Source organism: Mus caroli, unplaced genomic scaffold, assembly GCF_978045245.1.
Source record: "Mus caroli unplaced genomic scaffold, Mus_caroli_1 scaffold_4, whole genome shotgun sequence".
NCBI classification, from domain to species: Eukaryota; Metazoa; Chordata; class Mammalia; order Rodentia; family Muridae; genus Mus; species Mus caroli.
The window spans coordinates 7712501-7729212 of NW_028227259.1; the positions used below are offsets into that span (position 1 = coordinate 7712501).

The 16712-nt window shown below is 41.9% G+C and overlaps 1 protein-coding gene across 3 annotated transcripts in view; it reads left to right on the plus strand.

The window, feature by feature from the left end:
• Positions 1-16712, plus strand: part of Reln (reelin) — a 444727-nt gene that overhangs the window by 185120 nt on the left and 242895 nt on the right. For all 3 annotated transcript variants that reach the window (XM_021163945.3, XM_085836457.1, XM_085836458.1), the window contains exon 6: positions 1867-1945. In XM_021163945.3, the coding sequence (XP_021019604.1) occupies positions 1867-1945 (79 nt within the window). The remainder of the gene's footprint in view (positions 1-1866; positions 1946-16712) is intronic.

Genomic DNA, 16712 nt, shown 5'->3' on the forward strand with positions numbered 1-16712 from the left:
GAATCAGTAACAGTACCTATCTCCCTGGGTTGACATGCAGGTTAAGGGAAATTTCAAGCTATATAGTTAAAGGCATGGCATTGTCTGGCGATAAATACAGAATGTGTTTATCCACTAAAGGCAGGTTGTCTCTACAGAACAAGAACCATTAAGAGTTAAGTTTACCATGTTGTGTCAGCAAAGACTTATTTTAAAAACCAATTTCCTACCTTCTGAAACTTAATAAAAGTGAAAGGAACCCTCTTAGCCTGCCCCAGTCCTTCCTGGAGTCGCTTACTGTGGGCCTCAGACAGGTCCATTGTTTGTCTCTCGAGCTTTTCCTTTCAACCTACAAACCCAATTAATTTATTTTTCTCTTTGGAAAAATCTGCCTTGAGAAGCTTTGCTTTTATGTAATGCTACAGCTCGGGGCTTCTCTTGGCAGCTGAACATAACTACTTAGAAGCATGCCTGCTGGCAGCCACGACAGGCTGGTGACCCGCCGTGGTGCAGCAGAGTCTTGGCCAGGCTGTGACCTGAGAGAGCTCTACCCGGTAGGCTCATCAGACACTGTATCCAAGTGCCTGGAGGAATCATTAAATCCCACCCATGCTCGGAGTCTAGCACTGGGTTCTCTCCAGTGAGTAGCCAGTCTCTCCCCATTCTCCTGCCTCAGGCTCCGGGGAGGAACAGCCAGTCGTCCTAAGTGCATGCTGATTTGCTGGTTTCTGTGGTTCATTATATGCTTGCCTGCTGGCATACCTGGTATTCAGGGCTTGCAGACTGCCATAGGTGGGATGTCACCAAAGAGAATTTGAAATCATCTTCCCTGATATTTGGAAGAGATTTTAATTACCCGGCGAGTGCAGAGAGTTGTGTGACTGAGCCCCTGCGAGCAGAAAATACCAACTCTGAACACTACAAAAACTGTAAGGGTCTCTGTCAGTCACGTGACAGGATTTTATTCTTTTCTGAAAACTGGCTAGATCAAACAAAATCATAAGTAAAAGAGCCAGAGGGTTCATGTTACCTAAAACATCCTGGACAAGCCTGAAAAAAAAAATTCAGTGAGAATGCTTAAAATAGTAATTAATTTCTCCTTCCACACGTTGAGCATACTTATATTGAAGCTGTCCATGAAATCACTTTTGTCTCTTTCTGCCAGCCCTCTTTCAGAGTAAGTAGGCACTTTACTGCGTATGAAGGTGTTCTTTGCCATGCCCAAAAGGCTAATGCTTAGAAACAGGTGGAATACAGCTGCACAGGAGTGGTACTATACTTACCACCCTGGCCACCATGCTAGCAACCCCATTACACAGTCAATTTTAAGTTGATTCTATAGTCATACACATAGAGGATATTTTTCCTTGCAATCCTGATGGGAAACAAAGTTAGCAAGTAGGGCACACTAGATGAATAGTGAGCTGAAGTGGGGAGTTCTAAAAATCAAGGCAAGGCAGCAGGGACAGGAGAGTGCATGGTCACTCTTTTGGTTGCAGTAAGAGCCAGAGTGCTCCATTGTTCCATGCCTTAGTCAGCAGAGGCAGGTTTGTCTGGGCTGTGTCTCTGTAGACGTGGATAAATATGGATCAGGGATGAGTAACAAGGTCTGTGTGACCTCTCTTCTTTGCCCATTTGTCCTTCCTACTTGTGACCATTCATCCGTTTCTCTTTTGGGGGCTCTGGATTTCAGACTTCAAGTCTAAACAGCAACACCTTTGCCCTCAGCATTAACAGAGCAATTGCAATCAACCACTTATTTAAAATTCAGTTCTCACTTAAAATACGGGTATTCTTCATAGATGCAGCATGTTGATACTCATAACCAAATCCCCCCCCCCCCCCCCGTAGTGTGATTCTTCGCTAAATACTTTCTTTTTCTCCTAGCTGAAATACACAGTGACAGTGTGATCCTACGAGATGACTTTGACTCCTACCAGCAACTGGAATTGAACCCCAACATATGGTAAGTTACATGAACATGTTGAATTTTGAGTTGTGAAATGATGGTGACTTTGTTTAATGAAAAGTTTTTCTCCCTGAAGGGTCAATTTGTGAATATTCAACAGCTCTTAAGTACTAATGTATTGGGGGGAATGGTTGACTGAGGACTACACTTGTATACTTAACTGCTCTTGTGTAGGACAGCAGGCTTGGGAGAATAAAGGGAGTGGGAGAAAAATCCTCATCCCTTCAGAGTTCTGGTGCTCTGGGTGGGCAGATGCGGGAGGACTGTGCACACTTTCCATGCGGCCCAAGGTGGGTGTCTGGCTGTGGGAAGCCACGGACCCAAGTCCGCAGGGGTTTGGACAAGGGGCAGTCCGAGGTCTCTGGGCCTCATGGAGGCCAGAGATAACAGGTTCTCAGTCTTGGGCAGCCTAGACTGGACACTGCGGAAGAGCTGAGAACAAAGTGGAGGCCCTGGGGGCTGCTCGGTCATCCCTGGGGCCAAAAGGAGGAGAGGGAAGGGAGAGAGGGGGCTCTGGGTGGTTCCCACAAGAGTGAAAGTCCTTGGTCTGGTCTGTGGCTGGAGCATAGGAAGGCCTTCTGGCAGGAAGTTAGATGCGGCTCTTTAGGGGAAAGCCTATTCCATTGTTCAAGCATGGCGGGCCTTGATAAACAGAGACAGTCTATGGTTTTAGAGCTTTATTGTAGAAAGGCAGAGAGAAAGAGAGAAGGTAAAATAAAGAGAGAGGCCGGCCATGACCACCTGGAAAGAAGGGGAAAGGGAGGGAGAAAAGGAGGGCTAGAGATGAGAGTAAGAAAGGTGAGAGCTTAAGAGAGAGAGGAGGGGCCTAGCAGGTCCTTTTATAGTGGGCTGGGCTACCTTGCTGTTGCCAGGTAACTGTGGGGAGGAGCATACCTGGCTATAGTCAGGTAACTTGTAGGGGTGGAGTCTAGCCAGAATGCCAGGAGCTTGGGACATTGTCTGCGTGACTGATGGTCACAGAATTATGGAGTTTGGGGGCTCTGTGGTGTCAGGCACCTATCTCTGGGACCATGGCTCACTGTTCCATCCCTTGTAGAGTTTTCTACTGGGTCTCCTGAGCAAGCCTTTCTCAACCAAAACAGGCTGCCTTTCACGGTCCCACACTCTTGAGTACAAATGCAATGGTAAGAATGGCTAACTGCCAATGGACTGCACTTGTATACTAGAAATCGCGCCTATTTTGTTTCTTCCTTAAAATCAAATGTAGGCATTCTTCAAATTCTTGAAAGTGTTTGGACATATTTAGTTTTATAATATTTCCATGTGTTATTGTAATTTACTTTGCTATTACTATGATAAATACCATGATCAAAATAAACTGAAGGAAGAAAGAGCTTATTTTAAGTTTGCACTTCCAGGTTCATCTCAGGGCAGGAATCTGGAGGCAAGACCTAAAACAGAGACCATGGAAGAATACTGCTTCCAGGCTTGTTTCCAGGTTCATGTTCAGATGCCCTATAGAGATGCTACTGCCAGCAGTGGGCTGTCTAGGGATGCTATTGCCAACAGTGGGCTGTCTAGGGATGCTACTGCCAGCAGTGGGCTGTCTAGGGATGTTACTGCCAGCAGTGGGCTGTCTAGGGATGCTACTGCCAAAAGTGGGCTGTCTAGGGATGCTACTGCCAGCAGTGGGCCGTCTAGGGATGTTACTGCCAGCAGTGGGCTGTCTAGGGATGTTACTGCCAGCAGTGGGCTGCCTAGGGATGCTACTGCCAACAGTGGGCTGCCTAGGGATGTTACTGTCCAACAGTGGGCTGTCTAGGGATGTTACTGCCAGCAGTGGGCTGTCTAGGGATGTCACTGCCAGCAGTGGGCTGTCTAGGGATGTCACTGCCAGCAGTGGGCTGTCTAGGGATGTCACTGCCAGCAGTGGGCTGTCTAGGGATGTCACTGCCAGCAGTGGGCTGTCTAGGGATGTCACTGCCAGCAGTGGGCTGTCTAGGGATGTCACTGCCAGCAGTGGGCTGCCTAGGGATGCTATTGCCAACAGTGGGCTGCCTAGGGATGTTACTGTCAACAGTGGGCTGTCTAGGGATGCTACTGCCAATAGTGGGCTGGGCTCTTGTACATCAATTAGAAATAAAAAATGCCCCACAGGTCAATCTAATAGAGGCAGTTCTTCAATTAAGCTTCTCTCTTTCCATCTGTGTCAAGCTAACAAGGTTAGACATCCCATATCTAGAATCATCATGCTACAATGTATATAATAGTTAGTGGTGAGTAGGAAGGGGAAATGTCTTATCTGAAGTGGCAGATGGCATCATTGTAACTTGAAATAGTTTCTCATATTAGCTGGACATCACTATTTGCACTCTAGGCTTTCTTTAGAATGTTTTTAAGTATAAATTTTATGGGATTTTGAGGACAAAGAAATAAACTCAGGTTAGAAACTTTTGTATATAGTTTGATATCTAAATTTGTTGGCAGTCTGTTATGTTTTTGCTGACCTTAGAATAGATCTGTCACTCTGCAGTTATTTGGAAGAGGATATGAATTTTGGGCTTTATTTAATACAGAATATGATTTGTGGATAAAGAAGAGTTTTTTAAAAAGCTAAATGCTGAGCCTGAAATGAAAATCCAAGTAATATCAAGAAAAGTTAATGACTGCTACCTTGATTGTCAACATATGCGAACACTCAGCCTTGTGTTAATTTTTCTTGCTTTAACAAATACTTTACATTCCAGTGACACAAACAGTTAGAGTGAGGTACTCACACAAATAGTTAGCAATAATTATTTAAGTGGAATTTCTTAAAGTGGTGTGATGGTTTCTATATGCTTGGCCAAGGGAGTGGCACTATTAGAAGGTGTGGCCTTGTTGGAGTTGGTGTGTCTCTGTGGGTGTGGGCTTAAGACCCTCACCCTAGCTGCCTGGAAATCAGTCTTCCACTAGCAGCGTTCAGATAAAGATGTGGAAATCTTAGCTCCTCCTGCACCATGCCTGCCTAAATGCTGCCATGTTCCCACCTTGATGATAATGGACTGAACCTCTGAACCTGTAAAGCCAGTCCCAATGAAATTTGTTTTTGTTTGTTTTTTGTTTTTTTTAATAAGACTTGCCTTGGTCATGGTGTCTGTTCACAGCAGTAAAACTAAGACAGAAGTTGGTACCAGAAGTGGGGTATTGCTCTAATAGTCCTGACCATGTTTTTGTTTGGAAGAATGTGGATTTTGGGATTTTGGATTTGGAAAGCAATGGGATACTTTAAATGGTACTTAATGGGTTATGCTAGTAGGAATATAGAAGACTTTGTCACTGTGAGAAATTGGAACTATGCAGACCTGGCTCAACAGGTTTCAGTGGAGAATTTCAATATGTGGCCTAGAGACTGTTTTTGTGGTAAAATTTGGTGAAGAATGTGGCTACTTTTTGCCCTTGTCTGAAGAGTCTGCCTGAGGCTAAGGTGGAGAAACTCAGATTAATTGTATTGACAAAGGAAGTCTCAGAGATGCCCATCATAGACTTTGTTCTCTGTTTAAGTCTCATGAAGAACATTTTAACCAAGCATAGCAAGCTGAGAAAGGGAAAATATAAAATATATGGTTCAAGTGTTAAAGGGGCATTAGGAAGTAAAATGGAGCTGAATCCTATGTTCTAAGAGATAACAGATTAAAAGATTTGGGGGCAAGATCCCATCCAGCTAAATTTAGATCCAGGCATCGTGGTACACACCTTTAATCCCAGGAGACATGCATGCAGATCTCTGAGTTCAAAGTCAGTCCACAGAGCAAGAGCCAGGACAGCCAAGCTTAGGCAGTGGAGAAGTTGGAAAAGAGGAAGCTAGTGATAATGTAATAGAACAAGGGGCCATGTTCAAGCTCCAACAAGCAGGGGAACTCAGCAGCTTCAGCCATGTGTCTGCTCACAGCAGTTAAACTCTTACTAAGACAAGTTGCCTTTCTCTCATGTAGTTAATAGTTAAGTAGTGGCTTAAAGACACATCATACAAAAGTTTTAAATCTTGGACAGAAATCCTTAAATGTAATAAGAGTGGAACTCAGAAGAGGAACAATGCCCCCAGCAGGATTTTCTTAGAGAAAGAGACCCTCAGTTTGAAAGTTGAAGATGACACATGGATTGCTGAGCTTCCGTAGTGAGGAGGGCACTTTTATGTCTTTTCTAGAAAGAGATATGAACCCGAATAGTGTAAAACAGAATAAAATACTACTAACCCAGACAGACTCATAGTGTCTCCTAACTTACATATTATTTAAGAAGACAATGAATCAACAAGACTGTTATACTCTGGGGGAAAATCCAAATATAAGTGTCTCAAAATGAATAGAAAGTTTTATTAAGACATTTTGTTAAGACCATGTTTGACCAAGAAAAGTTCTTGCTTTTCTTTTGATATTTATGTTTCTGTATTCCATTAATACAGACATTAGCAGATAATTGTTTATTTCAAGGAAAACTTATTTCTGTCAAGTTAACTCAATTTCTTCAGTTTTCTTGACAAATATAAAATGTGACTTTTATATGATTCAAATCTGTTGGGTTTTTTTTTAATCAATAAAATGTGATTGATTTTACTTCAACCATTTTCATGATTGATCGGGTATGATCTTTCCTGGCCAAGATTATGGATTTTATGTCTCTTTTATTTAAGCTATGATTTTTCCACTCCTCTTGACACCTCTCCCTTTTAGCCTTTTAGAACCATGTACTGCTCCATATGTGCTTGTGGGTGAGCTTGCATCTCCTTGATGGCCAGAACCCTCTCACCTCATTCATTCATTCATTCATTCATTCATTCATTTCTCTCCTTTCCTTTCCTTTCTTCCCTTCCCTTTCCTTTCTTCTTTCTTTCTTTCTTCAAAAAAAAAAAAAAAAAAAAAAAAAACCAAAGTAGATGATGGCAGTCCTATTTAAGAAGACATTTTATCAAGCTAGAACCAGTGCAACTGCAATCAGGCTGGTCTTGTTTAACTTCTGAGCATACAGCTTGCTTCCTGGGCACCCTAGGAAGTCTGAAGAGCTCCTTTCTTTCCATCACCTCCATTTCTTGCAGCAAAAACCTGAAGCATTGAGAAACAAGGGAACATGACAGAGGCGGCTATGAAGGACAGGTGTTCACCAGAGTTCATTCCTCCCCGGTCCATCTCTCCCTCCCTCCTTTCTCCCTCTCTCCCTCCCTCCTTTCTTCTTGCCTCTCTCCCATCTCCACTTCTTTTTTTCCTCACTATCCTTCCTCTAGGCCATCTGCTGTATTCTCCCCCCCCCAACATTCCTTCCCTCCTTTCTGTGATGATATTTATAGAAAGGACTGTTTCTTCTAAACTCAGACAAGAGTCCTAAAAATTATCTTAATCCATTTACTGAAGCCCTTCAGTCCTATTTATCCCAGTTGCATGAAAAACAAACATCAAATTAAATATACCTGCATTGCCTTCTCTGAGAGTGAATGGAAACAGAATAGTAACAGAACCTCAGAGAGGACAAAGCATCATGGGAGCTGGGAACCCTTAAACATAAGCACCATAAACTCATCACTCACACCCAGTAAAGTCAGATTTTCTACTTTAGTAGTGTGTGTATGTGGGTATATGCATACGTGTTTGTGCACATGTGTATGCACGTAATGAGAGTGTACATGCGTGTAGAGGTCAGGACAACCATGGCTGTTGGCCCTAGCTTCCCACCTTATCTGAGACAGGGTTTCTTTGTTGTTCTCTGAGGAGTATACTAGAGTATCCAGCCTGTGAGCTTCAGCAGGTTCTCCTGGTTCCTCATATCTGATGTAGGAGCATTAGGATTGCAGCCATACACCACTGAGGATTTGAACTCAGGTCCTCATGCTTGCTTGACAAGCACTTGACCCATTGAGCCATCTCTGCAGTGCCCACAGTCTAATATTTTTAAGAAAGTGGCAAAGCGTCACTTGCTTTGAAGCCTTCTGGGTAGTCTTCACTCTCGTGAATCTGTTTTCTTAGTACCTATATGTCTCCAATGAGACCCTTGTCCTTTGTACTATTGTCTTTGAGTCTCTTCATGCCACAAAAATAAAAGCCTACTGGAAGCCTGGTGACAGCATGGAAGCATCCTCTTCCCTGCCACCTCTGTCTCTGTGCCCATGCTGCAGGACACCAGGGGAGCCCAGTGCAGGGCTTCACCAACATTCCCACCGCTAACTACCTCACCATATAATCTGCCTGGAAAGGAACATGTGATTCTTACACGTGTCCTCCTATGTGGTTCTAGCTCCATGAGGACTGTTCAGTGTATAATTCCTATGGATAACCAAAGCAAATCAGAAATAACCTACAGTTGTAGCTTTATCATTTGTGTGGACAATCAGCGGGGGAGAAATGAGGAACCTGCAGTGAGGATGGCTTAATTTTAGATCCATTTTAAAGCTCTGCCATTTACTTATTTTCTATTAATTGCTCCTAGTATCCATTTTCAGTTCACTTCATGCAGATTTTTGCTGTCTTTTTTGTTGTCTTATTACAGGTAACTACACATGACCTAGAATAGTAAGTGATATTCCTATTATGAACAAAGAGACAGGGCTGTGGCTCTGCCAGCTTTTTGATGGCCTTGGGATAGAATCAAGAGTCTTGTTGTGCATAAAACATATTAGTGAGTGAACTACGTACTAAACGACAAAGATTTGAACTGATTTAAAAAGTGATCATTTTATTTTGTGAGAAGATCAATGAATGAAAGAATATAAACAATAATAAGTCCTTTCCCTCTGGTCTGAGAGTTGCTGACTATGGTAGTAGTTTTCTCTATCCTAGAAATCATTTATACAAACACAGTATAGTTATGAATCTCAGTCGCAAACTTAAGCTATCAGACAGGCAAGATTTCTTTATTCTTCTATAGTCCCATTTAACTATTTTTCTCTTTGCCCATTAAGTCTCTAATTTCATACAATTCTGGTTTGCCCTCTCCCATTTCAGGAGTCATTTTAGTACAATGGCAGGTGATAAATAGGGATGCCCCTTTGATGCCCTGGCATGTTTCTGTGTATGCCCACTAAGTCCTACACTGTCAGCTCTAGTCTTTGGTAAGTCCTGGGCAGTCTTTGCTTCTATTCCTGCATAAGGGCTGGAAACTCCCCTCACCAGGGAAAAGGAGGGAGGGGGTTTATCCCCAAGATACCTCCTATACTCCAGGCAGCAGTTGTCCTGCCCCCTAGGGTGCACTGTTCTTTGTTCCTGTACCCTCTCAAAGCCCCCTATCTCTCCTCTCTCCCATCCACTTGTTTTGTTTAAGAGTTAGAGTAAAGAGAGCAAGCAGACCGATTGAGTAGTGGGTCAGACTTGAGAAAGACTTAGTTTACCTTTGCCTAGGTGGTGGCCACATGCTTTAAACTTAAAGGAAGATTAGAAATGGCGAATCTGAAGGGCTGCAGATTAGCTCGGAGGCAAAGCATTTATTTAGCACACACAGGGCTTTACATTAGAATCTCTGTAACTCGAGACACCTTCCTCTGAATATCCTCAGCAATTTGTAAGTCTCACACTGAACCCAAGAGGTGGGGGGGAGGAAGAGGGGGAGAGGAAGGGAGGGGGGGGAGAGAGAGAGAGAGAGAGAGAGAGAGAGAGAGAGAGAGAGAGAGAGAGAGAGAGAGAGAGAACACAAGCTAGCTAGCTCTGGGAGCAGAGCCCATTAATGCCCCTGACAGTTTCCCATCAGCACATGTTCAGGAGAGCTGTGTGGCCAGTGATAGCAGGATCCACAATGCCTTCACCATGCAGAAACAACCCTCCGAACCCCTGCCCCCACAAAAGGGTGGAAATTTCCTACGACTAAATTTAAACTTAAAGGAAGATTAGAAATGGCGAATCTGAAGGGCTGCAGATTAGCTCGGAGGCAAAGCATTTATTTAGCACACACAGGGCTTTACATTAGAATCTCTGTAACTCGAGACACCACAAGTTCTTCACACTGATACTTGTGGAGTTCTTTTATGAAACAAACCAATATGGCATCATTGCTATGAAGTAATAGATGTGCATATTTGTTAAAATAGAGCTTTATGCATTTCAATTGTATAAATATATCCCAGTTTAAAAAAATCATAAAGAGTGGCAGGACAGCTAGGCAGATAACACTTACTGCCATACCACCCTGGTGACCTACATTTTATTCCTGGAACCCATGGTAGAAGAAGAGATAACTGTACAAACTTGACTTCTGACCCCCATACGTGCACTGTGGCATGTACACCTATATATACACAATGATCATGAATAAAACAATAGAAGAAAGCAAAATGAAGAGTAATATATAAAGTATATTTCTAGTTTACAGTGAAAGAGAAAGAGGGAGGGAGAAAGGGAGAAACAAAAATAAATGAATTCTTAAAAATGATTAAGTTGAGTTTAGAAGCGCCTTTTTCCTCCAGGCGGTTGTCAAAACGAGGAAGAATCTTTGTTTTGCTGACATTGTCCCTGTGAAGCTTGTTTTCTGAGAAGTGCATCGGGGTTATAATATCCTGGATGCTCTTGTGGGAAGTCCAGGGCTGCTACAGAACACAATGATAGATGGCAAGGAAGGGTGGCAGATGTTTCCCCTCCAGCACAGTGTGTCCTGCAGCCCAGGCGGGACCAGGAGCCACTCCTCCAAAGATGTCCCTTTGCTGAGCTTGTTGTGATGCCCTCAGGGATGCCTCGGACCCTGTCTTGTAGGAAGGCCTCTGCCAGCTAGGTACGACCCATAACATCTCAATATTAACAGCTAAAAGATCACAGACTCTACTGCATCTGCTTAATTTGTTGAAGCAATTAATATCAGATAGAACAAAAATGGTGATTTGGTATTTTACAGTACTTTTCCTCTGAGAAGATCGTTGTCTGAATATAGAATATAAAACCACCAAGGTGTTGGGGTAAGGTGAGTCACCACAGTGGAAGCTACATCTCTGGGCCTTAGCCAACACAGGACAAGGACAAGCATGTGGTCTCACCACACTGCAGTTCACCAGTGTATAGACCCTATCACTCCATAAAGGGAAAACAAGGGGTCTCTGCCATTCTGTGACCAGATGTGAGCAATACAATCCAGTGGAGTTTGAAGATAATCAGAAGAAGACAAGGAGAGAAACCAGGCAAAATTATCTTACTTAGGTTTGCCTGACAGAATTTGCTCGGTGTCCAGCAGTTCCAGGGGCAATGAAGTCAGAGGACAGTGGTAATGGCAGGAGAGAATAAACACCACACAGCTTTTACAGTCTAGGTGACTCGAAGGCTTCGTATATTCTATGTTGGCATGCCCTTGGCAGAACTTCTGCTGTATTTTATCTTTGGACTCCGTAGAACAGTCCTCTGATCTGATCGGAGTCTTTTGCTTGTTTTCCTGTTATTTCCTTCCTCCTGATTTCTTCCTATTGTCATTTCATCCCCAATTTCTTTCATTGATAACCTTTTCCTTTATGGTTCTTCTTCTGCATTTAATCCCTTCCTCTAATTATTATTATTTTTTACCATGATGTAATTGCTCTAGGGACAGTCTCTCTCTCTACAATAGAAAGGTTAACCAGGAGGTATCCCACTAATACAATAAGGTATAAACCTGGAGACTTGTTACTTCCCTTTTTAATCTGTGTTTGAGATGACAGAAACAGGGCTCACTCAGTGGAATTAAATGTCAAGTGCATCTGAAGCAAGTGAGAAAATATTTCTTCAAGCAGTACATCGTAGACTTTGCCATAGTAGGAGATGAGAATACAGCTGCAGTAGTAGGGTTTTTAGAGGGGTTATTTTTAACCTTCTTGTCACTGTACCTGTTAATGAAGAAGAGATTGGGTTTTTCAACTCCCTAGTGAAATCAGAAGACTTCTCTTGCCTTCCACGGTGAGAAGTAATGAGAAAGAATGAGCTATAAATGGAGTTTGTCATTTTCACCTGTAAGGCGTGTTACCTCCTTAGAAAAGAAGGCATGTGATAATTGAAGGTGAGATTATTCTTAAGAGTAACTGTTCTTCCTCACTGTTTTTCCAACTAGTCTACATTTTACAACGAGGACCGAACGCTCTTTGAAATTTACTTTTAGAAGCTTGATGTTTTAATTTCTTCAAAATACTTACGCAAATAACTCCCAAATAATTGGCCATGCTCTCTTTATTATAAAACATTTGTTAGAAAATAAAGTTGTATGCGGTACACGTGTATTCCTGTAATTCCAGCATTGGAAGGCTGAGGCAAGAGGATTGCCATGAGTACAAGGCCAAGCCCCCATGAGCCACACAGTAAGTACTTAGGTCCATTCGAGATATATAGCAAGACCTTATATCAAAACAATTGACAAAATAAAATAGGCCAATGGTTGCAGTAGCTTGATGGGAAGACCCAGGTAGCATTGGGATCTCTGACTAGCTCAGAGATTGATCAGCAACAGATGGCCTTTGGAATCTCATTTCATCTGTGAAATCACAGTCAGCTTTTGTCGGCACACAGTGTGGACTATATTGAAGCAAACACACATTATCTTTGCACCAAACGATTATAATAACTTCCTTTTCTTTTGTCAGTTTTAAAGAACTTTATATGAATAAAACAAATATTAAGATTATTTTAATATCTCTGTACAAAAATGCTGGTGAATAGACAATTCTGGTTCACCAAATGGCAGACTGCTTCTATGTGGGGCTGAGTGTAGGATTCGTCTTTTCAGAAGTAATAAGTTATGAATAGATAATGTCCTGCCCTTGGGGACAAAGGCCATGTATCTCAGATGAGAATGATAGGTTATTGTCAGTGAATTTCCAGGTGACTAACTCATTCCAGTGGAGTGCCTGACCAAAGGCTAGGCGGCTTTGCTCTGACCTGGTAGAGGAATGAGTCACATCATTTGGAGGCCTGAGGAAATGATACTCCAGTTATTTATTTTTTGCTGTCAGGATGATGTCAGCACCAACCATTCATAATTCTGCAATTGTGCAAAAGAGCTCAGTTCTCTCATTAGTACCCCCCTCTTTCCTGTTCCCAAAGGCCTCTCAGTCACTACAGTGCATGGGTCTCTGTCTCCTGATGCACGTGGCAGTCCTGACTCTCCTGCATGCTGACCTAGGCTGAGTATATCGTGCCTAAAAATTTTTAAATCAGAATAAATGACATAATTATACCTTTAGAAGTTTGCACTATACCCAAATGTACACTATATAATTTTTTTTGTTTCAAGATGAAAACATAAATAGCTAAATATTACTTTTGTTTTTGCTTTATTTTAAAGAAAGGCAGGCAGGCAGGCAGGCAGTCTCCAGTTTAGAAGGTGCCTCAGAATTTATTACAGTGAAAGCAAAACCCAATCAAAGAGTGTCTTCATCTCTCTTAATCACAGCTCAAGCCTGCATGGTTTTGTTGGATAGCCTTCATATTTACTGATTGCTTTTATTTTTGATAGCAAAAGATAGAAGGGGGAGGGGAGAGGAGGGAGTGAAAGTGTAAGCCTAAAACAGGTTTTGATTAGTTATCCAAGGATATTTAGCAGCCAAAGGCGCCACATAGAACTTCATTCTTACACCCACCAGTTCTTGTAATTAACTCAGTGTTTTTCCATGAAATCCATTTCATTGCCTTATTTTTATAGGATTTTATTAGTGAAACCAAATCTCTTTATCTTACAAATGAAAAAATAACTTTAAGAACAATCACTACAGAATTTCAAAATAAACCCTGCCAGTAAAAATGGCAAGCATTCTTTGCAACATACCTTCCTTTTACAGAACTGGAAGTCTTGTCTCTTGCTGACCAGGGTCCACTGTGGCAACCCAAATTCTAGTCCTGTTTTATTGTTTATCAAATGCAGGGTGATGAGATTCAATGACGATGCAGGCCCTCTTTAATGGTATCATCTGTGCACTCCAGTAATAAAAGAGACTCCTGTGGAACCTAAGCATGCAATAAATAGTCTGAGAAAAGGTTTAATGGATTCCAGTCTCACGATATCTTTGAAAATTATATGCATTTCCATTAAGATGTGTTTTAATCCTGTTGTTCGTGGTGGAATATATTTTGATGTGAACAGTTCACATAATGCATCAATGTGTCTGTTAAATCCTTATGTTCAACTTTTCCTAGCTGGGGAAATAGGAGAAAGGAGAAAGGGTTTCTTAGATTAGAGAAACATTCCATAGTTTTGCCATTAGGTAGAGAGAGAATTCATTTCTAATCCTTAGCCTGGGAGGTCACATTCCTTTGTAAATTGAGAAACAAAAGCCTGTTTAACTGGGATTATGTAAAACTTCCTCCTTCCCACACATCTGGAAGACTACTCTGCCTAACTCTACAAAGCCCATCATTTTCCTCAGAGGGAGATCAGAGGAAGAAGCCCAGCTATGAGGCCATGATTCAAATGTCACAGCAAACAGCACCTTTTATTTTCCCTCTCTGAGCCCCCATGATAGCACCAAGTTTAACCCCTTCTTGAAAACTTAAACAGAAGAATTAAAATTTCAGACATCCAGGGGTTCCTCTCTCGAGAAAGGAGGATAGGAGGAATGAACATGCAACACATAGGAGCTGTTTTGAAAGCCTTTTGAGTTTATATGACTATTTGCATCCGTAGAGTTTTAAAATCCACCTTTGTCCTTCAGACATGGATCACAGTTCTCTTCTGAGAAACTCCAAGTTTCCACTATTCTGTCTGGTTTCTCTCAGCCTGAGCTGATGACTTGTCTTGCCCTTTGTGGTACTGGACTTCACATGTGTAGTTGTACAACCTTGAGCAGTAATACTTCCAAATTTCAATTTTAGCGTCTCCAAATAAGAATTAAAATATTAGAGGACAATAGTTTTATGTGATTGAGGGTTTGTTTATAGATTTCCCTAGCACAGTTCCTGTTAGTCACCCAGCAGTGGTATATGCAACCTACTCTCTAAGGCTGAAATTTGCTATCCTTCTCTATATGGACCTGTATGAATCCAGTCATACTGACCCGCTGAACTAAAAGTTCAACTTATGGGACAAAATTTCTGTGTATTTTATTCCCTACACACATTGATCTCACCTTATTGCTTACTTAATTTCTAGTTCTCATTTAGAGCCAGGTCAGCAGCTACCTTCCTTAGAAACTTTCTCTTCCTTTCCTACTTTTGAAGTGGTCTCACCACTCAGTGTATCTTGCTATTTTAAGAACACAGTAACTGTGGAATACATTCCAATACTTTGGTTCAGATAGTAACTCTTCAACTTGATAGCTGCATGACTTTGAATGTCCTTTCCTCTTTGAAGGTCATGATTCTTATTAGTAAAATAAAGGTAGTAACCTCTATCCCCTGTGAGAGAGCTTGACATCTTTAAATGCACGTTAGGGAACTCTACATAAAGCACTGCAGTAACTACCATTGCATGGGTGTCTTATATTGAATCTGTTTACTCTTCTGCTTTTCCATATGGAATTTAAACTGCTGAAAGAAAAAGCACTGTGTCAGTTAGCCATTGCACTGTTTGCATTTGCAAGCAAGGTGCCTGCAAATCCTTAATGTGGTGGTAACAGAAGACTGCATTAATAAATGATGAGAAAGTAAACCACACTACTCAGGGCAGCTGAGAGAAGGGCTAGACCCGACCACCCTGAGGGATAGTCACGCAGAGTAAATTAAAATAAATTATGTTGACAAACACAGTCAGATTGTGAGAAAAATCAAGCAAAGGACATTTAAAAAGCATTGGCAGGGAGCCCACTGATTTATCCCATCAATCCTTGGGGAAGCCTTTGTTCCTCCTGGCAGCAACCCTGTGAGTGATAGCTGGCACATAGATGTATCTAAACAGGGTAGGATGCTTTTTATATTTAATTCTGAATATATGAACAGGAAGATCTAGAAGAATTGTCGAGTTGCTTAGGAAAGGAGCTATGCTCTTGGTGCATCCTCTTCCCCTGTGCTTATTTTATTATCACAAAGTAGAAGTGAGCCTCCAAACACACTTCATGCCTCTTGTTTAGTCACTGTTTCTCTAACTCCAGGCTGTTAGGCTCTCTACGTCGACTTTGCCTTTAAACAATATACTGATAGGCAGATTCTGCCCCATACCTACTCAACCAGAATCATAGAGGAGGAGACGTGAAATGGATGCTTTATTCAAATACTGTTTTCCTTATATATGATTGAGTGAGAACTCCTGCTGAACATATATAGAGCTGAAATGGTTACTATAGAAATTCAAATAGCTAACCACAGATTCATATGAATAATGATATTTTTAGCAAAGTGTTTCTAGAGCAGTGGTTCTCAACCTGTGGGTCTCAATCCCCTTTGAGGGTTAAATAACCCTTTCACAGTGGTTGCCTAAGACCATTGGAAATATAAGATATTTGTAATTCATACCAGCAAACTAATGTTATGAAGTAGCAATAAAAATAATTTTATGGTTGGGGATAACTACAACATGAAGAACTGTATTAAAGGGTCACAGAATTAGGAAGGTTGAGAACCACTGTCCTAGAGACTGGTAACAGATGCCTCAGAGTCCTTCGTGGTTGTGTGGAAAGGAGAGTATTGACATGGTTTCTTAACCCTGGAACATGGTCAGCAGGGCATGGGCCTCTACAAGTATAAGCAGTTGCTAGGCTTAAGGCTTGTTTGTATATTTTAGTTCATGTTCCTCCTTTAGGGGAATGCCTTCTCTACCAAGGTTGACTCCATGATAATCAGAGACAGTTCAAGTCTGGGAGGCATGGGTGTGTCTAATGTCCTTAGAAAAATGGTAGACGCTATGACCGCCAGGACAGCCCTTAAGGCTGTGGGAAAGAACCCTGAAAACATGAGTTCAAGAATGTATACTT